This window comes from Anomaloglossus baeobatrachus, chromosome 8, assembly GCF_048569485.1.
Source record: "Anomaloglossus baeobatrachus isolate aAnoBae1 chromosome 8, aAnoBae1.hap1, whole genome shotgun sequence".
NCBI lineage: Eukaryota > Metazoa > Chordata > Amphibia > Anura > Aromobatidae > Anomaloglossus > Anomaloglossus baeobatrachus.
The window spans coordinates 174,169,060-174,196,153 of NC_134360.1; the positions used below are offsets into that span (position 1 = coordinate 174,169,060).

The 27,094-nt window shown below is 49.7% G+C and overlaps 1 protein-coding gene across 3 annotated transcripts in view; it reads right to left on the reverse strand.

Annotated features, from left to right (window-relative positions):
• Window positions 1–6,104: 6,104 nt before the first annotated feature.
• The window catches only part of RTCA (RNA 3'-terminal phosphate cyclase), a 68,916-nt gene continuing 47,926 nt past the window's right edge, over window positions 6,105–27,094 (reverse strand). For all 3 annotated transcript variants that reach the window (XM_075320986.1, XM_075320987.1, XM_075320985.1), the window contains exon 12: window positions 6,105–6,434. In XM_075320986.1, coding sequence (XP_075177101.1) covers window positions 6,342–6,434 — 93 coding nt within the window. In that variant the 3' untranslated portion in view covers window positions 6,105–6,341. The remainder of the gene's footprint in view (window positions 6,435–27,094) is intronic.

Genomic DNA, 27,094 nt, shown 5'->3' on the forward strand with positions numbered 1-27,094 from the left:
GCACATACACACTTACTGTACTGTATGGGAGAAAAAGTAATGAGAAAATGTCTAGTGATGGCGATCTACTTTCTCCAGGATGTGGCCGTTTTGGGTTTTTATGGTGTCTTTCTGATAAATCAACCATTTTGTGACCCAATCTTTGGGGGCTGCACAAATGTTGTTGCAGATTGCCTGAAACCACCAAACTTGTTTAAATCTTTCTTCATTAATTACAAAGGCTTTTAGTAATCCTCACTTGCTGTTCTACTAACGCTTATTCACACTTTTTTTTCTGCAGGATGACGCATAAACAAAAAATTGCACAGAATTATTGTACCAGTAACATAACAGATTTCTGAAATCTCATGCTGCTTATGTTTTCGTTGTGTGGCGGCAATTCAAACGGACAGCCACAGCGCAGTTTTGAACAGCTCTGAAAGGCGCACGTCACCCGGTTTAATGGTCCAGTCCTTATCCTGTTCGTGATGCCAGAAACGGTTAGAGGTGTGCCGCCCCGGCGCATACCGAGGTGCTCGGATCCAGGATGGTCGTGGCTCGAGGAATCCGGACCTGGGCTCGGCCGACACTCAGATCCTTGAAAGGGGATTATTTACCAGGGAGAAGTTTGTGACGCCACCTGCAGGTTGCGGTAATGGGAGTACCGCCGCTGCTGGAAGGAGTCCCGGGGCAGATGGTGGGAAGAAGCAAGGTGTCAGTCCCTCCGCAGGTAGGGAAGGCCCGGCCTCTGGGGTCGTTGGTGAGATGTTTGGGAGCGCAGGGGAACCAGGGTACTCACTGCAGGTAGTCGTGGTGCAGGGTGAGGATAAGGCCTTGTGCGCATGCTGCGGATTTACCGCGGAATTGCTGCAGAAACTGTGTGTCTAACATTGCTGCAGTCATTCCCCAGCAAATCCTATGGGTTTTAATAAATGCTGTGCGCACATTGCGGTTTTTGTTTTTTTTTTATACCTGTGGATTTACCGCTGCAGAATTAATGAGCATGTCACTTCTTTTCCGCAGGTACTTGCTGTTTTTGCCATAGATAAATGGTAAAAATCGACAGGGACCAACCTGCGGCAAACCGGGGTAAAACCGCATGTGGATTTCGCTGCGTTTTTTTACCGCGAGTGTGGGATTCTTTAAGAGGATCCGTATTTTTCTTAAGAAAAAGGCACTTTCTAGTGCGTACATAGCCTAAAGCAGACGCTCACACTATAGATAAACCAAAGACTCTGTGCATCACAGTCTATGGGGAAGGGGGGGGGATCCCGTCCAGGTGTCCGCTCCCACTGGGTAATCCGGAGCCGCCTCCATGCACAAGTTAGTTCTCTGTGTGGCTCGGCTTGAAGCTGTTGGGGCCCCGCTCACTGTTTTTTGTAGCTGTGCTCTTCATGGCTGGCACTTGGGATTTTAGTGGGCCGCGTTACTGGAAAGCCCTATCCCCCGCGGTGTGCTGTCGCCTTCAATCTCTGAGCTCTTAGGGAAGGTCATACAGAGACTCTTCCTCCCAGGTTAATTGTCAGGACGATGAACTGGCTCCTGATCTAGGGTCCTGTATCCCTTCATGCTTGGTACCGGTCAGTTCCTTTTGGATGTCAGATGCCGACAGTCCTCCTAGACTATGTCCGTCGCACCCTTCCAATGTCGCTGCCAGCAGTCCCCGACTCCTCTGGTCCCGCCCTACCGTCTGCGACCCAACCTTGGTCTAGCTCCCCGGGAGCTACTACTCCCCAGGTCCTCACCCCTCGAGAGCTCTCACTCCAACCTCCTCTCAACACTAACTCTAACTCTAACTGACTTCCTTCGCTCCCACCAGTATGCCTGACCCCTAGGTGGGTGGCCTTATTCCGCTTACCCAACCCACTGGTGTGTCTGACAGGACGTGATATGAGGTGTGATTGTGATTTGTGCTAATGTGAGTGACACCGGCTTGTTAAGAACCTGATACCATGCGGGGGTAGGCCTGCACCCTAGGGATGCAGTACCCTGATATACTCAGGGGTGCCGCAGTTGCAGCTTTAAACCTTCACAGCATTTTTTTACAACCTGCAGAATGCCAATTTTTTCAGTATTTTTCACCCATTCAAAATGAATGGGGGAGAAACTTTGCCGATACTGTAAAGTGCAGCATTTTTTTTACCCTGGAAAACCATGTGGGGGGGAAACCAAAAAAGAAAATAAAACCCAAAGACTGTCATCGTTACAAAAATGTGAGGGGTATACTCATTTTTGTGATGTAGCTGCGCTTTACGTCAAAGGAGATGGTTCACTACTCTGCAGTAATGGCCACATCCCTGTAAAATTGATAGAAGAGGGGTTTTTTTCTAAATACTTTGTTCTGCCAATTCTGTCTCTGAGTGGCGCCATCGCGGTACGTTCATCCCCATGAAGTGACCTCTGGGGTTCCGAGACCTCTGATGACCTGTGAGGTAACATCAACTTCCAGTTGACCCAACATCACCAAGCCCGGCCCCAGTCTTCCTGAGTACCTGGGCTATGGGCGGCGTTTCACCGCTTGTCACAGCCCAGCATCATTCCTGCTTGCGGCGCTCTGCAGTTAAGAGAGTGTGTAACATGCTGGTCTGTAATGAGCGGTGAAACACCGCCCACAGCCCAGTCACTCAGGAAGACTGAAGCCCGCCTCGATGGCATCAGGTCAACTGGAAGTTGTCATGACATCACCGGATCTTAGACCCCGGGGGATGGTGTCACTGCCTGGGGGATAAGCAGAATTAGCTGAACAAAACATTTCAAAAAAGCCTTCCCTATGTGGCCACTAATGCAAAGTAGTGAACCAGCTCTTTAACTTATTCCATTTATACCCCGCTGCCCCCTTGTGGATAAATGTATATAGAATAGGATCTCTGTAAATATACCAGATATCCCATCTTATTAGGCTGTGTGCAGGCTGCGTTTTTGTGTGACCACAAAGATGCAGTGTTTTTGGCTGCTAAAAAACGCAGAAACACACCTGCGGTAAAAAGATGCATAAAACAGGTGAATTTTGCGTGTTTTATGCAGCTGTGTTTTTTCCAGAGCATTGCATGGGTGAAAAACGCTGGCAAAAACAAAGAAAGAATTAACATGTTGCATCTTTGTGGTCACAACAAAAACGCACCTAAAACAAAACTGCACTGTGCGGACAGCAAAAATGAAAACTCAGACTTTGCTGGGGAAGGAAGTGCATGCAGTTTTAACACCAAAACCGCAGTGAAAAACGCACCGTGCGCACATATACAGTTGAGAACAGTAAGGCTAGGTTTTATAACATATACAGTGCTCAACATAAGTGAGTGCACCCCCTCACGATGTCGCACCGTGCAAAGCCGCCCTGACTCCTCTATAGGATTAAGTTTCGTCTTTTTTGGTGTCTGGGTTACTGAGGAGAGAGACAGAGCGGGATGCCGTGGAAGACTGTACTCCTGACACACCAGATTTTTAATCTAATCAATGAGGGAAGGCTGTTCTTCTCTAATCACATGATCGGTGCAGAATTGGTGTTTCTTATTATGGAAGGGTGGGAGCTTCTTGGCGCACATGGCACATTTGCAACTTTAAGTTTTCTTCTTTCTGGGTGCAGGAGTCTCATTTCCCTAGGGAGAGAGAAGAGTCCTTAAGAACCTGCCCCAAAGGGAAGAGAAAACTCCTACATATGTAAGAGTCTACAAAAAATGCATCTATACATGCATCCTGACCCCCCCCCCCCAAGTTACAGTATACTCACTGAACCGGGGATAGCACTGGGCTCCGCAGGAGTCTCTGTATGCTCCCCTAGAACTTGCCGTATCCTACCAAACCTTTTTGAGCCAACATGTTACAGCCTGTATCACTATTCACTGTATGGGGGGGGGGGGGGGGTTGTCCGTCATCAACCCTTTTTTAACATGTTTTTATGACATCTGGATGTTCATCTTTTGTAGTGTGTTGAATAAATTGTTTTGCACTAAAAAAAAAAAAAAAAAAAAACAACTCTTGTCCTGCCTTCTATGATATGTAAGAGTCTACAAAAAATGCATCTATACATGCATCCTGACCCCCAAGTTACAGTATACTCACTGAACCGGGGATAGCACTGGGCTCCACAGATACAGAACGGGCACACCGATCACCCTCCATTATAGTATTACCTGAGGGTGTCTTCAGGCTGGGGGTTCTTATACACAAGTTCTGGTTCTCAGCGTCAAATTCACCAGGTGGATGATGACTCCGCCTTCTGGTCATCAGGAGTGTAGGCCTCGGTATGAGGTGCAACATGTAGCCGCTGTGGTCTGGGAATGGTGATTGTATTCCACCGAGGAACACACAATGCTGGAAGTGACGCCACTTCCTATGCGCCCAAACGGCAGCTGAAGGGGAGGAGGTGCTGGAGAGCTCAGGCCGGCTCTGCTTTACCTCAGCGAGACACAGGAGGAGCAGGAGGGTCCAGAATCCCAAGAAAATGGGAGCAGCAATGGACCTCTGCAGCCCGGTTGACGGTAGAGATCTTCTGGCAGCACCGGCCACGGAAGCACTGCAGGTAACCTCTTTATGCCTCATAGGGACAGGAAACAACACTGGAAGTGGGGAGGGGCGACTTATCACAAAAAGGCGTTTCCTGTCCCTATTAGGGCGGAGAGTTAACCTCCTGTGGTGCGGTCGTGGAGGGCGACTAGAGAAATTTTGGAAATTGTACTTTTGTTCAGTGAGATATTGATTAAAATCTTACCTTTCAAAGAGGGTGTACTCATTTATGCTGAGCATACTTACATGTATTTTGTATTTCATTTTCAGGAACATTTAATCAAGCCGATCGTTTTCTTATAGCTTTGCAGAGGTTGGTTACAGATGGAATACGTTATTTTAAAAGTGATTGCTACTCTACTTCGATTCAAGGTGATGTTGTCTAGTCAAAGCAGAAGCAGCTATAAAAGACGAATTCGTCATTAATTCCCAATTTTTAGCTTTGCTTTTGCAATAAAGCATCAAAGATAGACCAAGTACTTTGCCGGATATTTCCAGCAGTCCCATAGGCATTGGGTGTCCTCGACCGCGGCTTTATTCAGACTGAAAACCTTATTCTCCGCAGCGCCCCAAGTATCAAAATGTGCTAATTAAAGAAACTTCAGTCTCGCTCTTTCCGCAGTTTATTTGGAGGCATGGCACATATCAGTCACACAGCTGTAAAATATAAAAAGGAGTGTTCCACCCATATCTTTGAAAGAATTATCCCTTTCTTCATAAATGGATATTACCAAGAAGCACTTGTATACACAAGCAACGAGTTGTAAACAAAGATTGTTAAGATAGAACAGCTGCCAATTAGAGTTAGTAGTAAAATGCAGAATGGTTTGCTTTTACAAGAACTAGCCAACAACAGCCATCTATGAAGACGGGCATAACCCTTAAAATTAAAGGGAACCTGTCACCAGATGTTCATAATACTCACCTAACGGTCGGTGCAGAGCAGACTGGTCGGATGGGTGTCTCCGTTCTCAGAGTCCGCACCTTATCTAGCGGCCATCTTTGTCCTCCTTCTTCTGAAGCTAGTGTGGATGAGGTGTTCTACGTCATACACACAAGCAAACATTGAGGTCCTGCGCAGGCGCACTGTGATCTGCCCTGAGTAGGACAAATCAAAGTATTGTAGTGCGCCTGCACGGGACCTAAATGTCGGCTTGTGTAGATAACGTAGAACGCGTCATCCATACTAGCTTCAGAAGAAGGAGGCCAAAGATGGCCAAAAGTGGAGGCGCGGGACCCAGAGAACGGAGACGCCCATCCGACCAGTCTGCTCCGCACCGACCGTTATGTGAGTATTATAAACATCCGGTGACTGGTTCCCTTTAAAGTGTGGTCTGAGTGTAATATGAAAAAATAAACCGCACATACTCACTCATGGATCTCGTTACTTCCCGGTCTCGCTAGTTGGGTCCCCTACTAGCCCCTTCTCCTCCTCTAACCTACTCAGCATGTAACTGCTGCAGCAAATCAGTGGCCTCATTAATGATCAATGTGTCATCGCTGCAGTCAAAACTGGCCGCAGCAGTTAGGCACGGACCAGTCTAGAAGAGGAGAGGAGGCAGCAGGAGACTTAGTTTGTGGTGCGGAGAAGAAGCAGAGTATCCATGGGCAAGTATGTTATTGGGTTTTTTTTTCATCGCACACTAAAATAAAAGAAAAAGAAGTGGAAAACACCTTAAACGCAAAGTAAGTTTCATGCTCTCATAATCCGCCTGCCTCCTTCTCAGACAGAATCAGATTGGAAAGCTGTAAAAAGAGTAATAAAGCACTTGATATGCACTGCCCTCTGGTGTCATGCTTTGGTCACTGCATGCTGTGCTATATTCGGAGGAGTCTTCGCTGGTATTCTTACAGGATGGTCAGACATTCTTATTCTGAAGGCCCACTCCTTGACACTCTATGATAAAGCTGTCTGTGCCTGGCTCTTCACACTTTGTCACTGTAAATTTAGCCTGTTGGGAATAAACAGAAATTCTTATAAAATAGCCTCTCAGCTAGCCAAATTAGATCTCATACTTTGCACTGACGAGGGGCAATACCACTTAAACACAGTGTCTACAAATTGAGAGTCTAGTTTGTCTTATAAATCCTAAGTCATATGGAAGGCTTGATAAAAGGGTTGATATTGACTTTTAGGATTACTCCTTCCAATAGGTGGCACTAGAGTTCATTCAAGTCCTTTTCCTCTCGGGAGAGCCTATTTGCATATAAAATGGTATTATAGCGATTTCACACTAATAGGTAGTAGTTAAAGTGAATCTGTCACCAGGTTTTTGCTACGCCACCTGTGAGCAGCATAATGTAGCGACAGAGACCCCGATTCCAGCAATGTGTCACTTGGCTTTCTGCTGTAGTCACAGCAGTGCTCTGAATGGTGAGCTCTATATAACCCCGCCCACACCACTGAATGGTAGCTGTCTACACTGGTAGAAATCTGCCATTCAGTGCTGGGGACGGAGTTACACAGAGCAACGGGACTAGATAGCACAAGACACCTAGTCCTGTAGTGATAATCTCCTGCTGATAATACACTCATTTTATTGAAACAACTACACACACCTAATAAGTGACACATCCATGGACTCAGGATCTCTGCCAGATTGCCTTAAAATGCTCTATTATATAGAGCTGTTTATTGAAGAGCCTTTTGCTACCATACAGCATCCTGAACATGGCTTTGCAGTGTGCATGAGGGGCAGATACAAGGGGAAATTAGCAAATAACTTATTTCCCATGTGCTTTACACTGCAGCTGACATTCCAGGAGGAAGTACTCCTACCAAAATGAAACAAGTGGAAATTATTATGGAGGTGAAAGATGCATTTTGGGAAAATGCTACGAACTTAGTCTAATAGTAATGAACATAGTAGTGCCAGTAAGTCTCCTGCTGATCTTTAAACCCCCGCTTTCGGTAGTAGCATATGAATCTGGTAATCTTCTATGTGTCCCGTAACTCAGGCTCTTTATCCATCCCTCTGGAAGCATTAACAAAAAAAAAAAAAAAAAAAAAAGGTATCTGTCAGCAGGGTTTTGTTACCTAATCTAAGAGCATCATAATGTAGAGGCAAACACTAATTCCAGTGATTTGTCACTTACTAGGCTGTTTGCTGTAGTTTGTATAAAATAACCATTTTATTAGCAGACAATTATCACTACTTGGCCTGCTACCAGGTAGTCAAACCATGCCTTCAATACTGATTGGTAGCTTTGTGACTATGCACAGTGTACAGAGCTACCAATCACTGGTATGTTACAAAAAATGGCCATATATTTGCTTTAAAGGGAATCTGTCACCATCTGTCAGTGGTATGGGCAAAGTTATACAGAGCTCAGCAAGCAGAGAACTGCTAGATCTGCAGCAGATAACACTTTCATCAAAACTGCAGTAAGCAGCTCAGTAAGTGACATCACTGGAATCGGGGTCTCTGCCCCACATCATGCTGCTCTCAGATTAGGTAGCAAAAACCTGGTGACAGCTTCCTTTAATGTCAATCCCATAGGAATGCATATAAATAGTGATGCAGTGCACCTGGTACAAGAATTATTAAACATTAATGTTTGCAGGGTAAATTAATATTGGCCCAAAAGATAAAAATAAATAATTCTGGAGCGCTTTGAGAATTTATTTGGCGTCGACAAAGCTGCTACATGCGCACGCTGCTTCTTTTTCGTGTTCACAAACTGCAGCCAAAACTGCAGCCAAAACTGCACCTTGTCAGAGAGAGCCTGGAAATGTCACAAAAAAATGTAGGTGCTTTTTTGGTGCGTTTTTGGCTGCAGTTTTGTCAACAATTGTTTCATGTATTTTTCAGTTCAAACAAGCCCATAAAGCTTGTTGAATTGAAAAAAAAAAAAATTAGAAATAAATAATTAAAAAAAACTGGCGTGCGGTCCCCCCCAATTTTAAAACCAGCCAGATAAAGCCATACGGCTGAAGGCTGGTATTCTCAGGATGGGGAGCTCCACGTTATTGTTAGGGTGGGGGGCTCCCCATATCAGCCAACAGCCGCCCAGAATTGCCGCATACATTAGATGCGACAGTTCTGGGACTGTACCCGGCTCTTCCCGATTTGCCCTGGTGCGTTGGCAAATCGGGGTAATAAGGAGTTATTGGCAGCCCATAGCTGCCAATAAGTCCTAGATTAATCATGTCAGGCGTCTATGAGACACCTTCCATGATTAATCTGTAAATTACAGTAAAATAAAACACACACACCCGAAAAGAAGGGAATTTTGTTTACTTACCGTAAATTCCTTTTCTTCTAGCTCCAATTGGGAGACCCAGACAATTGGGTGTATAGCTATTGCCTCCGGAGGCCACACAAAGTATTACACTTAAAAGTGTAAGGCCCCTCCCCTTCTGGCTATACACCCCCAGTGGGATCACTGGCTCACCAGTTTTAGTGCCAAAGCAAGAAGGAGGAAAGCCAATAACTGGTTTAAAGACCAATTCAATCCGAGGAAACATCGGAGAACTGAACCATACCACATGAACAACATGTGTACCCGAAAAAAACAGAAAAACCCCGAGAAAACAGGGCGGGTGCTGGGTCTCCCAATTGGAGCTAGAAGAAAAGGAATTTACGGTAAGTAAACAAAATTCCCTTCTTCTTTTTCGCTCCTAATTGGGAGACCCAGACAATTGGGACGTCCAAAAGCAGTCCCTGGGTGGGTAAAAGAATACCTCGTGATAGGGCCGTCAAACAGCCCTTTCCTACAGGTGGGCAATCGCCGCCTGAAGGACTTATCTACCTAGGCTGGCGTCTGCCGAAGCGTAGGTATGCACCTGAAAATGCTTGGTAAAAGTATGCAGACTCAATCAGGTAGGTGCCTGACACACCTGCTGAGCCGTAGCCTGGTGCCGTAATGCCCAGGATGCCCCCACGGCTCTGGTAGAATGGGCCTTCAGCCTTGAGAGAACCAGAAGCCCAGTAGAACTGTAGGTTTCAAGAATTGGTTCCTCGATCCCCCGAGCCAGGGTGGATTCAGAAGCTTGCGACTGTTTGTCCTTGTCGCTGGTCGGCGTAAAGAGTGCATCCGGGTGGCGCAGGAGCGCCATGCGGGAAGTAGAACCTGAGTGCTCTCACCAGAACCAACAGATGCAAATCCTTCTGAAATTGATGGACTGGACGAGGACACAAAGAAGGTGAGGTGATATCCTGATTGATATGAAAGTGGGATACCACCTTAGGGAGAAATTCCGGAATCGGACGCAGAACTACCCTGTCCTGGTGAAGGACCAGGAAGGGAGATTTGTATGAGAGCGTTGCTAGCTCGGAAACTCTCCTAAGAGACGAGACCGTTACTAGAAGGCCACTTCCCGAGAAAAGCGGGAAGGGAGACCTCTTTCAAAGGCTCGAAAGGCGGCATCTGGAGAGCAATTAGAACCTTGTTCAGATCCCAGGGCTCTAACGGCCGCTTGTACGGAGTGCTGAGACGACAAACTCCCCGTAGGAACGTGCGTACCTGAGGAAGTCGTTTCTGAAAAAATACAGATAGCGCTGAGACTTGTCCCTAAAGGGAACTGAGCGACAACCCTTTTTCCAACCTAGATTGCAGGAAGGAAGGAAACATAGACGATGCAACCGGCCAGGGAGAAACACCCTGCGCCGAGCACCGAGATAAGAATATCTTCCACGTCCTGTGGTCAATCTTGGCGGACGTTGGTATGCTAGCCTGTCTCATGGTGGCAACCACGTCCTGAGGTAATCCTGACGACACTAGGTTCCAGGACTCAATGCCACACCATCAGGTTGAGGGCCGTAGAATTCAAATGGAAGAATGGCCCTTGAGACAGCCAGTCTGATTGGTCTGGTAGTGCCCCCGGTTAGCCTACCGTGAGGCACCACAGAACCGGGAACCACAACATCCTCGGCCAATCTGTAGCGACGAGGATGGCGCGGCCGCAGTCGGTCCTGATCTAGCGCAGCACTCTGGGCAACAATGCCAGAGGTGGCACATAAGGTAGCTGGAACTGCGACCAATGCTGAACTAAGGCGTCTGCCGCCAGAGCTCGATGATTGTGAAACCGTGCCATGAAGCTGGCACATTGATGTTGTGCCGTGACGCCATTAGATCGACGTCCGGCCTCTGTCAGCGGCGCCAGATCTCCTGAAACCCGTCCGGGTGAAGAGACCATACCCTTTCGGCCACACCCCGGCGACTTAGGAAGTCAGCTTCCTAGTTTTCCACGCCTGGGATGTGAACTGTGGATATGGTGGATGCCGTGTCTTCCACCCACATCAGAACCTGCCGGACTTCCTGGAAGGCTTGCCGGTTGCGCGTTCTTCCTTGGTGGTTGATGTATGCCACCGCTGTGGAGTTGTCCGACTGAAGTCGGATTTGCTTGCTGTCCAGCTGCTGTTGGAAGGTTTGTAGGGCAAGATACACTGCTCTGTGTTCAAGAACATTGATCTGAAGGGTGGACTCTTGCTGAGTCCACGTACCCTGAGCGCTGTGGTGGAGAAAAAACTGCTCCCCACCCTGATAGACTCGCGTCTGTCGTAACTATCGCCCAGGATGGGGATAGGAAGGACCTTCTTTTTGACCATGAGGTGGGAAGAAGCCACCACCGTAGAGATTCCTTGGCCGCCTGAGAAAGAAAGACGACTCTGTTGAGGGAGGTCGACTCCCCGTCCCATTGGCGGAGAATGTCACATTGTAGTGGACGCAGATGAAACTGCGCGAAAAGAACTGCCTCCATTGCTACCATCTTACGTAGGAAGTGCATGAGGCGTCTCAATGTGTGCGACTGGTTCTTAAAGAAGAGATTGCAGCCCGTAGAGAATGCTGTTTGTCTAGCGGAAGCTTCACTATCGCTGAGAGAGTATGAAACTCCATGCCTAGATATGTTAGCGATAGGGTCGGGGTCGGATCTGACTTCAAAAAGTTGATGATCCACCCAAAACTCTAGAGAGTCTCCAGCGCAACGTTCGGGCAGTGTCGGCATGTGTCCTAAGAGAGTGCCTTGACAAGTAGATCGTCTAAATATGGGATCACAGAGTGACCCTGAGAGTGCAGGACTGTGACTACTGCTGCCCTGACCTTGGCGAAGACCAGTGGGACTGTCGCTAGCCGGAAGGTAGAGCTACGAACAGAAGGTGTTCGTCTCCTATAACGAAGCGTAGAAACGCTAGTGCTCTGGATCAATCGGCACGTGTGGATAAGCATCCTTGATGCCTAATGATGCTAGGAAATCTCCTTGGGACATTGAGGCGATGACATGGCGGAGGGATTCCATCCGGAACCGCCTGGTGTCCACGAGCTTGCTGAGCAGTTTTAGATCCAGAACGGGACGGAACGGCCCGTTCTTATAGGCACCGCAAATAATTTGGGGTAAAAACCGTGACCTTGTTCCTGAAGAGGAACGGGGGTCATCACTCTTTCTGCCTATAGAGTGCACCCTGTTTGCAGAAGAGCAGCGGCTCGGCCGGGAGGTGGAGAAGTTCTGAAGAATCGAGTTGGAGGACGAGAAGTGAGCTCTATCCTGTACCCGTGAGACAGAATGTCTCACACCCAACGGTCATTGACCTATGGCAGCTAAATATCGCCAAGGCGGGTGAGCCTGCTACCGACCGAGGATGCGGAGAGAGGAGGCCGCAAGTCATGAGGAAGCCGCCTTGGAAGCGGGTTTTCAGACTGTCTCTTTTTTGGGCGTGACTGAGCCCGCCAAGAATCTGAGCTCCTCTGATCCTTTTGAGTCCACATTGGACGAGGAAAAATGGGACCTGCCCGAGCCTCGAAAAGACCGAAACCACGACTGCCTCCTGCTCTGTTGGGGTTTGTTGTGTCCGGGCTGAGGAAAGGATGAATCCTTACCCCTGGACTGTTTAATGGTTACATCCAAACGCTCACCAAACAGTCGGTCAGCAGAAAAAGGCAACTGGTTAAGCAACCTTTTTTGGAAGCAGAATCTGCCTTCCATTCACTTAACGAGCAGACCAGGCTCTGCTTAAAAACACGGAGCAGCGGAGGCTACTGCCGTACGGTTCGCAGAGTCTAGGGCAACCTGAATCGCGTAAGAAACAAATGCAGACATTTGAGAGGTTAAGGATGCCACCTGCGGCACAGATGTACGTGTAACCGTGTCAATCTGTGTAAGACAAGCTGAAATAGCTTGGAGTGCCCCAAGGGTGAGAATGCTGGAGCCAACGGTGCGCCGACAGTCTCATAGATGGATTTAGACCAGAGATCCATCTGTCTGTCAGTGGCATCTTTAAGTGCAGCTCCATCTCCCACTGCAACTATGTCTGAAGGCAGAGTGGTCCAGAAAAATACGTGAAGTTGACTCCTCCACTGGAGGAGCTGGGTGAGAAATAACCAACATTCTATTGATGGACGCTATAAGATTATTCACTATGGCGTCACCATTAGGTGTATCCAGATTGAGAGCGGTCTCAGGATCAGAATCCTGAGCCGCTACTTCCGCCTCATTACACAGAGAGTCCTTCTGCTAGGACCCTGATGAAACCGAGGGCCGCTCATAGTGAGCCCGCTTAGGCTGTCTGGGACTGACGTCTGTGCAGAGCCGTGACTCTGGGATGCGTGTGACATTCCCGGAGCTGTTAGTTGTTCACACTGAGGGGGGCCATGGATCAATGATTCAACAGTGCCCATGTTGTGAGAGACATGTCCGGACTGCTAGGCTTCTAGTATCATAGCCATAGTCTCAGAAAATCTGTCAGTAAATACTGCAGACACCGTCCTCATCCTCTGGCCATTAGCAGAGACTCCGGCTGAGTTGGATATAATGGGGGTCTATGTAACCTGCCGGCCGTATAGCCGTACATGCTGTACCGGCTGCATAGAAAAACATGTGGTTCTGCACCTTTGTTTTACACAGAGAATATGCTGATAACTCCTCCGCACAATCCAGGAGGGTATATACAACGTGCGACCAAACAGTGCAATGTATATAGTACAAGCATATCTATAAGTGCACTTCTGCACTAGTGGGGTTAGCACCACAGGTGCTGCTTAACGCCTGTTGCAGCGATTGTGTGACTATCAGAATGCCAGGGTCTTCCACACTTGTCTCTGTATCGTACAGAAACTGACACTAATGGCTGCCGGCGTCCTTGTAGAGAAGGAAGCCGTGGGCGTGCCTGAGAAAGTGCGGGAATCCGGTTTCACAGTGCACACAGTGAGAGGGGTGGAGTATGCAAAACATACTCCAGCTCTCAGCGCTGCTGTGCTATGCAGCGTCACGCCCCTACCCTGACTGTCAGGCCTGTGGGCGGTAACGAAGGGAGACTAGGCCCAGAAGCCGGGGACTCGAGTTAATAAGCGCGGCCGGCATATCAGTGCTGGCCGGCGCGGAAGTCCCCGGCGCACCACAAATCCCAGCGGCGCCTTAAATAAAAATGGCAGCGGCGGTTAGCGCAGTAGTCACCCAATACACTAACACACCCAGCAACGCTGTGGTGTGCGATGGCACTAGTGCGGACAGCGCCGCTGTCCCTGGCGCACTAACACACCCAGCAGTGCTGCCGTGTGTCTGCGCGGTCCCCACAGGGACACAGAGTACCTCCATGTAGCAGGGCCATGTCCCTGAAGATACTCCGCTCCATGTCCAGCAGATACCAGGGGCTGTGGATGGAGCACGGTCTCAGTGCCTGGAGACCGATAGAATCCCACTTCACCCAGAGCCCTGTAAAAAGGGATGGGGAAGGAAGCAGCATGTGGGCTCCAGCCTCCGTACCCGCAATGGGTACCTCAACCTTAACAAACACCTCCGACATGAAGTGGGGTGAGAAGGGAGCATGCTGGGAGCCCTGTATGGGCCCTCTTTTCTTCCATCCGACATAGTCAGCAGCTGCTGCTGACTAAACAGTGGAGCTATGCGTGGATGTGTTGCCTCCTTCGCACAAAGCACAAAACTGGTGAGCCAGTGATCCCACTGGGGGTGTATAGCCAGAAGGGGAGGGGCCTTACACTTTTAAGTGTAATACTTTGTGTGGCCTCCGGAGGCAATAGCTATACACCCAATTGTCTGGGTCTCCCAATTAGGAGCGAAAAAGAAAATCCTTTATTAGAAATAAAAAAACACAAACACATTCCCTCATTACCAATTTATTAACCCCGACAAAGCCCTCCATGTCCGGCGTAATCCAGCATGCTCCAGCGTCGCTTCCAGCGCTGCTGCATGGAGGTGACCGGAGAAGCAGAAGACACAGCCGCTCCGGTCACCTCCATGCAGCTAATGAAGACAGCCGCGCGATCAGCTGAGCTGTCACCGAGGTTACCCGCGGCCACCGCTGAATCCAGCGGTGGCCGCGAGTAACCTCAGTGACAGCTCAGCTGATAGCGCTACAGCGTGGAGCCGGCAGGAGCGTGGAGCCGGCAGGAGCGTGGAGCCGGCAGGAGCGTGGAGCCGGCAGGAGCGTGGAGCCGGCAGGAGCGTGGAGCCGGCAGGAGCGTGGAGCCGGCAGGAGCGTGGAGCCGGCAGGAGCGTGGAGCCGGCAGGAGCGTGGAGCCGGCAGGAGCGTGGAGCCGGCAGGAGCGTGGAGCCGGCAGGAGCGTGGAGCCGGCAGGAGCGTGGAGGACGGGACTTTCAGCGGCGGTGGCAGTGAGAGGGGTCCATCATCTCCCCTGTGAGTGCATGCTGGGGACAGTGGTACTTCGGGGAACACGTGGAGGACGGGACTATCAGCGCCGCAGCAGAGAGAGATAAAAATCAATGCTTTCAGCTGCCAATGTCCATCCCCCTCTCGCTGCCGCTGCTGATAGTCCCCCATCCTCCACATCATCTCCCCTGGGGACAGCGGTACTTCGGGGAACACATGGAGGACGGGACGGGACGGGACCACTTGCCTGACCTCACTTCCTGACAAATCACCTGCGTTTTTGCTAGCAAAGAAGGGAATTTTGTTTACTTACCGTAAATTCCTTTTCTTCTAGCTCCTATTGGGAGACCCAGACAATTGGGTGTATAGCTTCTGCCTCCGGAGGCCACACAAAGTTATTACACTTTAAAAAGTGTAACCCCTCCCCTCTGCTATACACCCTCCCGTGCATCACGGGCCCATCAGTTTTGGTGCCAAAGCAGGAAGGAGGAAACTTATAAATTGGTCTAAGGTAAATTCAATCCGAAGGATGTTCGGAGAACTGAAACCATGAACCAAAGAACAATTGAACATGAACAACATGTGTACACAATAGAACAACAGCCCGAAGGGAACAGGGGCGGGAGCTGGGTCTCCCAATAGGAGCTAGAAGAAAAGGAATTTACGGTAAGTAAACAAAATTCCCTTCTTTGTCGCTCCATTGGGAGACCCAGACAATTGGGATGTCCAAAAGCAATCCCTGGGTGGGTAAAAGAATACCTCGATAAAGAAGGGAATTTTGTTTACTTACCGTAAATTCCTTTTCTTCTAGCTCCAATTGGGAGACCCAGACAATTGGGTGTATAGCTACTGCCTCCGGAGGCCACACAAAGTATTACACTTAAAAGTGTAAGGCCCCTCCCCTTCTGGCTATACACCCCCCCGTGGGATCACGGGCTCCTCAGTTTTAGTGCAAAAGCAAGAAGGAGGAAAGCCAATAACTGTTTTAAATACAAATTCAACCCGAGAAACAGCCTCGGAGAACTGAACTGTTCAACATGAACAACATGTGCACCCGAAAAAAAAAAAAAACTTCCTAAGAAAACAGGGCGGGTGCTGGGTCTCCCAATTGGAGCTAGAAGAAAAGGAATTTACGGTAAGTAAACAAAATTCCCTTCTTCTTTGTCGCTCCTAATTGGGAGACCCAGACAATTGGGACGTCCAAAAGCAGTCCCTGGGTGGGTAAAAGAATACCTCGTGATAGGGCCGTCAAACAGCCCTTTCCTACAGGTGAGCCACCGCCGCCTGAAGGACTTGTCTACCTAGGCCGGCATCCGCCGAAGCGTAGGTATGCACCTGATAATGCTTGGTAAAAGTGTGCAGACTCGACCAGGTAGCCGCCTGGCACACCTGCTGAGCCGTAGCCTGGTGCCGTAATGCCCAGGACGCACCCACGGCTCTGGTAGAATGGGCCTTCAGTCCTGATGGAATCGGAAGCCCAGCCGAACGGTAGGTGTGAAGAATTGGTTCCTTGATCCACCGCGCAAGGGTGGATTTGGAAGCTTGCGACCCTTTACGCTGACCAGCGACAAGGACAAAGAGTGCATCCGAGCGGCGCAGAGACGCCGTGCGGGAAATGTAGATCCTGAGTGCTCTCACCAGATCCAATAAATGCAAACCCTTTTCAAATTGGTGAACTGGATGCGGACACAAAGACGGTAAAGTGATATCTTGATTGAGATGAAAGGAAGATACCACCTTGGGAAGAAATTCTGGAATTGGACGCAGAACTACCTTGTCCTGGTGAAACACCAGGAATGGAGATCTGCATGATAACGCCGCCAGCTCGGACACTCTCCGAAGAGACGTGACCGCCACTAGAAAGGCCACTTTCTGTGAAAGACGAGAAAGGGAAACCTCCTTCATAGGCTCGAAAGGCGGCTTCTGGAGAGCAATTAGAACCTTGTTCAGGTCCCAGGACTCCAACGGCCGCTTGTAAGGGGGGACGATATGACAAACCCCTTGCAGGAACGTGCGTACCTGAGGAAGTCGCGCCAGGCGTTTCTGAAAAAATACGGATAGCGCGGAGACTTGACCTTTAAGGGAGCCAAGCGACAAACCTTTTTCCAACCCAGACTGCAGGAAGGAAAGAAAAGTAGGCAATGCAAAAGGCCAGGGAGAAACTCCCTGAGCAGAGCACCAAGATAGGAATATCCTCCACGTCCTGTGGCAGATCTTGGCGGAGGATGGCTTCCTAGCCTGTCTCATGGTGGCAACCACTTCATGAGATAAACCTGAGGCCGCTAGGATCCAGGACTCAATGGCCACACAGTCAGGTTCAGGGCCGCAGAATTCAGATGGAAAAATGGCCCTTGAGACAGCAAGTCTGGATGGTCTGGTAGTGCCCACGGATGGCCTACCGTGAGGTGCCACAGATCCGGGTACCACGACCTCCTTGGCCAGTCTGGAGCGACGAGAATGGCGCGGCGGCAGTCGGACCTGATTTTGCGGAGCACTCTGGGCAACAATGCCAGAGGTGGGAACACATACGGTAGCCGGAACTGCGACCAATCTTGAACTAAGGCGTCTGCCGCCAGAGCTCGGTGATCGTGAGACCGTGCCATGAAAACCGGGACTTTGTTGTTGTGCCGTGACGCCATCAGGTCGACGTCCGGCATCCCCCAGCGGCGACAGATCTCCTGAAACACGTCCGGGTGAAGGGACCATTCCCCTGCGTCCATGCCCTGGCGACTGAGAAAGTCTGCTTCCCAGTTTTCTACGCCTGGGATGTGAACTGCGGATATGGTGGATGCCGTGTGTTCCACCCACGTCAGAATCCGCCGGACTTCCTGGAAGGCTTGCCGACTGCGTGTTCCCCCTTGGTGGTTGATGTATGCCACCGCTGTGGAGTTGTCCGACTGAATTCGGATCTGCTTGCCTTCCAGCCACTGTTGGAAGGCTTGTAGGGCAAGATACACTGCTCTGATTTCCAGAACATTGATCTGAAGGGTGGACTCTTTCCGAGTCCACGTACCTTGAGCCCTGTGGTGGAGAAACACTGCTCCCCACCCTGATAGACTCGCATCTGTCGTGACCACCGCCCAGGATGGGGGTAGGAACGACTTTCCTTTTGACAATGAGGTGGGAAGAAGCCACCACCGGAGAGATTCCTTGGCTGCCTGAGAGAGGGAGACCTCCCTGTCGAGGGACGTCGACTTCCCGTCCCATTGGCGGAGAATGTCCCATCGTAATGGACGCAGATGAAACTGCGCAAAAGGAACTGCTTCCATTGCTGCTACCATCTTCCCTAGGAAGTGCATGAGGCGCCTCAAGGGGTGCGACTGGCCCTGCAGGAGAGATTGCACCCCTGTCTGTAGCGAGCACTGTTTGTCCAGTGGAAGCTTCACTATCGCTGAGAGAGTATGAAACTCCATGCCAAGATATATTAGTGATTGGGTCGGGGTTAGATTTGACTTTGAAAAGTTGATGATCCACCCGAAACTCTGGAGAGTCTTCAGTGCCACGTTCAGGCTGTGTTGGCATGCCTCTTGAGAGGGTGCCTTGATAAGTAGATCGTCTAAATACGGGATCACAGAGTGACCTTGCGAGTGCAGGACTGCTACTACTGCTGCCATGACCTTGGTGAAGACCCGAGGGGCTGTCGCCAGCCCGAAAGGTAGAGCTACGAACTGCAGGTGTTCGCTTCCTATAACGAAGCGTAGAAAACGCTGATGCTCTGGCGCAATTGGCACGTGGAGATAAGCATCCTTGATGTCTATTGATGCTAGGAAAATCTCCTTGAGACATTGAGGCGATAACGGAGCGGAGAGATTCCATCCGGAACCTCCTGGTTTTTACGTGTTTGTTGAGCAGCTTTAGATCCAGGACGGGACGGAACGACCCGTCTTTCTTTGGCACCACAAACAAATTTGAGTAAAAACCGTGGCCTTGTTCCTGAAGAGGAACGGAAGTCACCACTCCTTCCGCCTTTAGAGCGGACACCGCTTGCAGCAGAGCATCGGCTCGGTCGGGCGGTGGAGAAGTTCTGAAGAAACGAGTTGGAGGACGAGAGCTGAACTCTATCCTGTACCCGTGAGACAGAATGTCTCTCACCCAACGGTCTTTGACCTGTGACAGCCAAATGTCGCCAAAGCGGGAGAGCCTGCCACCGACTGAGGATGCGGAGAGAGGAGACTGAAAGTCATGAGGAAGCCGTCTTGGTAACGGTTCTTCCGGCTGGCTTTTTGGGCGTGATTGAGTCCGCCAAGAATTTGAGCTCCTCTGATCCTTTTGAGTCCTTTTGGACGAGTAGAATTGGGACCTGCCGGAGCCTCGAAAGGACCGAAAACCAGACTGTCCCCTCCTCTGTTGGGGTTTGTTTTGTCTGGGTTGCGGTAAGGATGAATCCTTACCCTTGGAGTGTTTAATGATTTCATCCAAACGCTCACCAAACAACTGGTCACGAGAAAAAGGCAAACTGGTTAAGCACTTCTTGGAAGAAGAATCTGCCTTCCATGCTCTCAACCACAGGGCTCTGCGTAAAACCACGGAGTTGGCTGACGCCACCGCCGTACGGCTCGTAGAGTCTAGGACAGCATTAATCGCGTAAGACGCGAATGCAGACATTTGAGAGGTCAATGGTGCCACCTGCGGAGCAGATGTACGTGTGACCGTGTCGACCTGTGTAAGGCCAGCTGAAATAGCTTGGAGTGCCCATACGGCTGCGAATGCTGGCGCCAACGACGCTCCAATAGCTTCATAGATGGATTTTAACCAGAGCTCCATCTGTCTGTCAGTGGCATCTTTAAGTGCCGCCCCATCTTCCACTGCAACTAGAGATCTGGCTGCAAGCCTGGAGATTGGAGGGTCCACCTTGGGACACTGTGTCCAGCCCTTGACCACGTCAGGGGGAAAAGGATAGCGCGTATCTTTAAGCCGTTTGGAGAAACGCTTATCTGGATAAGCGTGATGTTTCTGGATTGCGTCTCTAAAGTCAGAGTGGTCCAGAAAAGTGCTTAATTTACGCTTGGGATACCTGAAATGGAATTTCTCCTGCTGTGAAGCTGCCTCCTCCGCAGGAGGAGCTGGTGGAGAAATATCTAAAACTAGAAGAGATTATTATTTTTGGAGGCAGTATATCAAATTTTTACTAGCAATCCTACCTTCATTAAATATTTAAAACATCAATTTTTATTAGATAAATTTAAAAGTACAAATTAATCCCACACCGTGAGTGATACACACAACCAACAAGAACAAACAAAAAATTCGGACACAATGAGGCCACAATTAAAGGACCCCTTTATTTATGCGGAGTTTTTTTGTGGAAATTACGGTACTGTTTATCTAGATTTAGGGCAAACAGATCTAAATGCGCCCTAGATCTATCTGTCCGCTACCTGTCAATGGAGATATAACTTATGTTACACGCACCCTAAAGTTAAAAAGGTGCCCCCATTCCACGACGGCTAGCCCTTTATAGCTGCCCCTAAACTCCCTCACTAATACAGGTACAGGTAGTTTAGATATTTAATTAATTTCGTTCAATAAGGAGATCACTTATCTTAGCATTCTCACGGCAGCTCTTTGCATAAACACAGTCCAGAAAGGGGAGAAAGAGCTCATAAGGCCACAGTTGGAGACCTCTCCACCCTCTGAACTTCCAGCATTGTCTATTCAGACTAAGGCACCGGAGTCTAAATACACCCTACCTCAATCTGTCCGCTACCTGTCAATGGAGATATAACTTTCGTTACACGCACCCTAAAGTTAAATAGGTGCCCCCATTCCACGGCGGCTAGCCCTTGGTAGCTGACCCTAAACTCCCTCACCAATTCAGGTATAGGCAGTTTATATATATATTTGGATACTTAAAGATGGTCACTTATCTCATCTTATGTTCTCATGGCAGCTTTTCCACAAAAGAATACAGTCCGCAATATGTCCAAAGGAAAAACTCGACGCGTTTCCCCCCACTAATATGTATTGGGGTTCATCAGGAGTTTCAAGGCACAATCGCCTGTGGAATAAATAGTTCTATTAAAAATCTTGTCCAAATAATACCATTGCGCAGGTAGAGATTCCCCATATTTTGTTACATACCATTCTGATGCCCAGCTGCATGTGTGGCAGCAGATATCCCTCAAGAGACGGTGCTTGTGGCAGAGCAAGCCGCATCACAGACCAGAACTCTTAAGTACATTTCCCAATGACAGGATATGATTCACCTGGAACCGACCCGCCCACTCTCCATGGATACCCGGTTTGTTTATCTATCAAAACACCCTGTTCAACCAGAGTTTCAAAACGGGCGCCGATCAGATGGTATCACATGATCCGACATGTGAGCGCTCGGCCCCACCCCCTTACGTCATCCACCATAGTGATGTTGTATTTGGGTTTATGTTTTATTAATACTCAGCGTGACCTGGCTGTAAGGGACCCTCTCTACTAGCGCTCCATCCACCATCAGATTTCATGTTGTTACAGTGGAGCACTCTGTATTTCAGAGGAGGGGGCCGATCGGGTGGTGTCACATGATCGGACATGTGAACGCTCGGCCCCGCCCCCTTACGTCATCCACCATAGTGATGTTGTATTTGGGTTTATGTTTTATTAATACTCAGCCTGAACTAGCTGTGAGGGACCCTCTCTACTAGTGCTCCATCCACTATCAGATTTCATATTGTTATAATGGAGCACTCTGTATTTCAGAGGAGGGGGCCGGCCGGGTGATGTCACATAGCTGAACATGTGACTACTCGGTCCCGCCTCACCGTGTCAATCACCATGACCCTATTGCATTATAAGATGTTATATCAGGAGTTATATTATATTAATACTTAGCCTAACCTAGCAGTAAGGGACCTCCTCTACTAGCGTTCCATCCACCATCATATTTCATTTTGTTACAGTGGAGCGCTCTATATTATAAAAGAGAGGGCCGGCCCTCTTCCACTGGCACCATGTATGTAGTCTTTATTATACTGTCACAATAAAGTTAAGGGTTATAGAGAAACCCAGGCGAATGGTATCCTGGTCTCATCCCATTACGTCATCAATTATAGAGGTAGGAGGCAGAAGAGGGGGGGGGGGGGGGGGGAGAGGGGGATGATGGGGGATTTTATTTTTTTGGGGGGGGGGGTGGATATGGTGAGGCATCCAATGAAGGGAATTTTGTTTACTTACCGTAAATTCCTTTTCTTCTAGCTCCAATTGGGAGACCCAGACAATTGGGTGTATAGCTATTGCCTCCGGAGGCCACACAAAGTATTACACTTAAAAGTGTAAGGCCCCTCCCCTTCTGGCTATACACCCCCAGTGGGATCACTGGCTCACCAGTTTTAGTGCCAAAGCAAGAAGGAGGAAAGCCAATAACTGGTTTAAAGACCAATTCAATCCGAGGAAACATCGGAGAACTGAACCATACCACATGAACAACATGTGCACCCGAAAAAACAGAAAAACCCCGAGAAAACAGGGCGGGTGCTGGGTCTCCCAATTGGAGCTAGAAGAAAAGGAATTTACGGTAAGTAAACAAAATTCCCTTCTTCTTTTTCGCTCCTAATTGGGAGACCCAGACAATTGGGACGTCCAAAAGCAGTCCCTGGGTGGGTAAAAGAATACCTCGTGATAGGGCCGTCAAACAGCCCTTTCCTACAGGTGGGCAATCGCCGCCTGAAGGACTTATCTACCTAGGCTGGCGTCTGCCGAAGCGTAGGTATGCACCTGAAAATGCTTGGTAAAAGTATGCAGACTCAATCAGGTAGGTGCCTGACACACCTGCTGAGCCGTAGCCTGGTGCCGTAATGCCCAGGATGCACCCACGGCTCTGGTAGAATGGGCCTTCAGCCTTGAGAGAACCAGAAGCCCAGTAGAACTGTAGGTTTCAAGAATTGGTTCCTCGATCCCCCGAGCCAGGGTGGATTCAGAAGCTTGCGACTGTTTACGCCGACCAGCGACAAGGACAAAGAGTGCATCCGGGTGGCGCAGGAGCGCCATGCGGGAAGTAGAACCTGAGTGCTCTCACCAGAACCAACAGATGCAAATCCTTCTGAAATTGATGGACTGGACGAGGACACAAAGAAGGTGAGGTGATATCCTGATTGATATGAAAGTGGGATACCACCTTAGGGAGAAATTCCGGAATCGGACGCAGAACTACCCTGTCCTGGTGAAGGACCAGGAAGGGAGATTTGTATGAGAGCGTTGCTAGCTCGGAAACTCTCCTAAGAGACGAGACCGTTACTAGAAGGCCACTTCCCGAGAAAAGCGGGAAGGGAGACCTCTTTCAAAGGCTCGAAAGGCGGCATCTGGAGAGCAATTAGAACCTTGTTCAGATCCCAGGGCTCTAACGGCCGCTTGTACGGAGTGCTGAGACGACAAACTCCCCGTAGGAACGTGCGTACCTGAGGAAGTCGTTTCTGAAAAAATACAGATAGCGCTGAGACTTGTCCCTAAAGGGAACTGAGCGACAACCCTTTTTCCAACCTAGATTGCAGGAAGGAAGGAAACAGACGATGCAACCGGCCAGGGAGAAACACCCTGCGCCGAGCACCGAGATAAGAATATCTTCCACGTCCTGTGGTCAATCTTGGCGGACGTTGGTATGCTAGCCTGTCTCATGGTGGCAACCACGTCCTGAGGTAATCCTGACGACACTAGGTTCCAGGACTCAATGCCACACCATCAGGTTGAGGGCCGTAGAATTCAAATGGAAGAATGGCCCTTGAGACAGCCAGTCTGATTGGTCTGGTAGTGCCCCCGGTTAGCCTACCGTGAGGCACCACAGAACCGGGAACCACAACATCCTCGGCCAATCTGTAGCGACGAGGATGGCGCGGCCGCAGTCGGTCCTGATCTAGCGCAGCATTCTGGGCAACAATGCCAGAGGTGGCACATAAAAGGTAGCTGGAACTGCGACCAATGCTGAACTAAGGCGTCTGCCGCCAGAGCTCGATGATTGTGAAACCGTGCCATGAAGCTGGCACATTGATGTTGTGCCGTGACGCCATTAGATCGACGTCCGGCCTCTGTCAGCGGCGCCAGATCTCCTGAAAACCCGTCCGGGTGAAGAGACCATACCCTTTCGGCCACACCCCGGCGACTTAGGAAGTCAGCTTCCTAGTTTTCCACGCCTGGGATGTGAACTGTGGATATGGTGGATGCCGTGTCTTCCACCCACATCAGAACCTGCCGGACTTCCTGGAAGGCTTGCCGGTTGCGCGTTCTTCCTTGGTGGTTGATGTATGCCACCGCTGTGGAGTTGTCCGACTGAAGTCGGATTTGCTTGCTGTCCAGCTGCTGTTGGAAGGTTTGTAGGGCAAGATACACTGCTCTGTGTTCAAGAACATTGATCTGAAGGGTGGACTCTTGCTGAGTCCACGTACCCTGAGCGCTGTGGTGGAGAAAAACTGCTCCCCACCCTGATAGACTCGCGTCTGTCGTAACTATCGCCCAGGATGGGGATAGGAAGGACCTTCTTTTTGACCATGAGGTGGGAAGAAGCCACCACCGTAGAGATTCCTTGGCCGCCTGAGAAAGAAAGACGACTCTGTTGAGGGAGGTCGACTCCCCGTCCCATTGGCGGAGAATGTCACATTGTAGTGGACGCAGATGAAACTGCGCGAAAAGAACTGCCTCCATTGCTACCATCTTACGTAGGAAGTGCATGAGGCGTCTCAATGTGTGCGACTGGTTCTTAAAGAAGAGATTGCAGCCCGTAGTGAATGCTGTTTGTCTAGCGGAAGCTTCACTATCGCTGAGAGAGTATGAAACTCCATGCCTAGATATGTTAGCGATAGGGTCGGGGTCGGATCTGACTTCAAAAAGTTGATGATCCACCCAAAACTCTAGAGAGTCTCCAGCGCAACGTTCGGGCAGTGTCGGCATGTTTCCTAAGAGAGTGCCTTGACAAGTAGATCGTCTAAATATGGGATCACAGAGTGACCCTGAGAGTGCAGGACTGTGACTACTGCTGCCCTGACCTTGGCGAAGACCAGTGGGACTGTCGCTAGCCGGAAGGTAGAGCTACGAACAGAAGGTGTTCGTCTCCTATAACGAAGCGTAGAAACGCTAGTGCTCTGGATCAATCGGCACGTGTGGATAAGCATCCTTGATGCCTAATGATGCTAGGAAATCTCCTTGGGACATTGAGGCGATGACATGGCGGAGGGATTCCATCCGGAACCGCCTGGTGTTCACGAGCTTGCTGAGCAGTTTTAGATCCAGAACGGGACGGAACGGCCCGTTCTTATAGGCACCGCAAATAATTTGGGGTAAAAACCGTGACCTTGTTCCTGAAGAGGAACGGGGGTCATCACTCTTTCTGCCTATAGAGTGCACCCTGTTTGCAGAAGAGCAGCGGCTCGGCCGGGAGGTGGAGAAGTTCTGAAGAATCGAGTTGGAGGACGAGAAGTGAGCTCTATCCTGTACCCGTGAGACAGAATGTCTCACACCCAACGGTCATTGACCTATGGCAGCTAAATATCGCCAAGGCGGGTGAGCCTGCTACCGACCGAGGATGCGGAGAGAGGAGGCCGCAAGTCATGAGGAAGCCGCCTTGGAAGCGGGTTTTCAGACTGTCTCTTTTTTGGGCGTGACTGAGCCCGCCAAGAATCTGATCTCCTCTGATCCTTTTGAGTCCACATTGGACGAGGAAAAATGGGACCTGCCCGAGCCTCGAAAAGACCGAAACCACGACTGCCTCCTGCTCTGTTGGGGTTTGTTGTGTCCGGGCTGAGGAAAGGATGAATCCTTACCCCTGGACTGTTTAATGGTTACATCCAAACGCTCACCAAACAGTCGGTCAGCAGAAAAAGGCAACTGGTTAAGCAACCTTTTTTGGAAGCAGAATCTGCCTTCCATTCACTTAACGAGCAGACCAGGCTCTGCTTAAAAACACGGAGCAGCGGAGGCTACTGCCGTACGGTTCGCAGAGTCTAGGGCAACCTGAATCGCGTAAGAAACAAATGCAGACATTTGAGAGGTTAAGGATGCCACCTGCGGCACAGATGTACGTGTAACCGTGTCAATCTGTGTAAGACAAGCTGAAATAGCTTGGAGTGCCCCAAGGGTGAGAATGCTGGAGCCAACGGTGCGCCGACAGTCTCATAGATGGATTTAGACCAGAGATCCATCTGTCTGTCAGTGGCATCTTTAAGTGCAGCTCCATCTCCCACTGCAACTATGGATCTAGCTACAAGCCTGGAGATTGGAGGATGCCGCTTGGGACACTGGGTCCAGTCCTTGACCACGTCAGGGGGCAGGGATAACGTGTATCCTAAGCCGTTTGGAGAAGCGCATATCTGGATAAGTGTGGTGTTCCTGGACTGCCTCTCTGAAGGCAGAGTGGTCCAGAAAAATACGTGAAGCTGACTCCTCCACTGGAGGAGCTGGGTGAGAAATAACCAACATTCTATTGATGGACGCTATAAGATTATTCACTATGGCGTCACCATTAGGTGTATCCAGATTGAGAGCGGTCTCAGGATCAGAATCCTGAGCCGCTACTTCCGCCTCATTACACAGAGAGTCCTTCTGCTAGGACCCTGATGAAACCGAGGGCCGCTCATAGTGAGCCCGCTTAGGCTGTCTGGGACTGACGTCTGTGCAGAGCCGTGACTCTGGGATGCGTGTGACATTCCCGGAGCTGTTAGTTGTTCACACTGAGGGGGGCCATGGATCAATGATTCAACAGTGCCCATGTTGTGAGAGACATGTCCGGACTGCTAGGCTTCTAGTATCATAGCCATAGTCTCAGAAAATCTGTCAGTAAATACTGCAGACACCGTCCTCATCCTCTGGCCATTAGCAGAGACTCCGGCTGAGTTGGATATAATGGGGGTCTATGTAACCTGCCGGCCGTATAGCCGTACATGCTGTACCGGCTGCATAGAAAAACATGTGGTTCTGCACCTTTGTTTTACACAGAGAATATGCTGATAACTCCTCCGCACAATCCAGGAGGGTATATACAACGTGCGACCAAACAGTGCAATGTATATAGTACAAGCATATCTATAAGTGCACTTCTGCACTAGTGGGGTTAGCACCACAGGTGCTGCTTA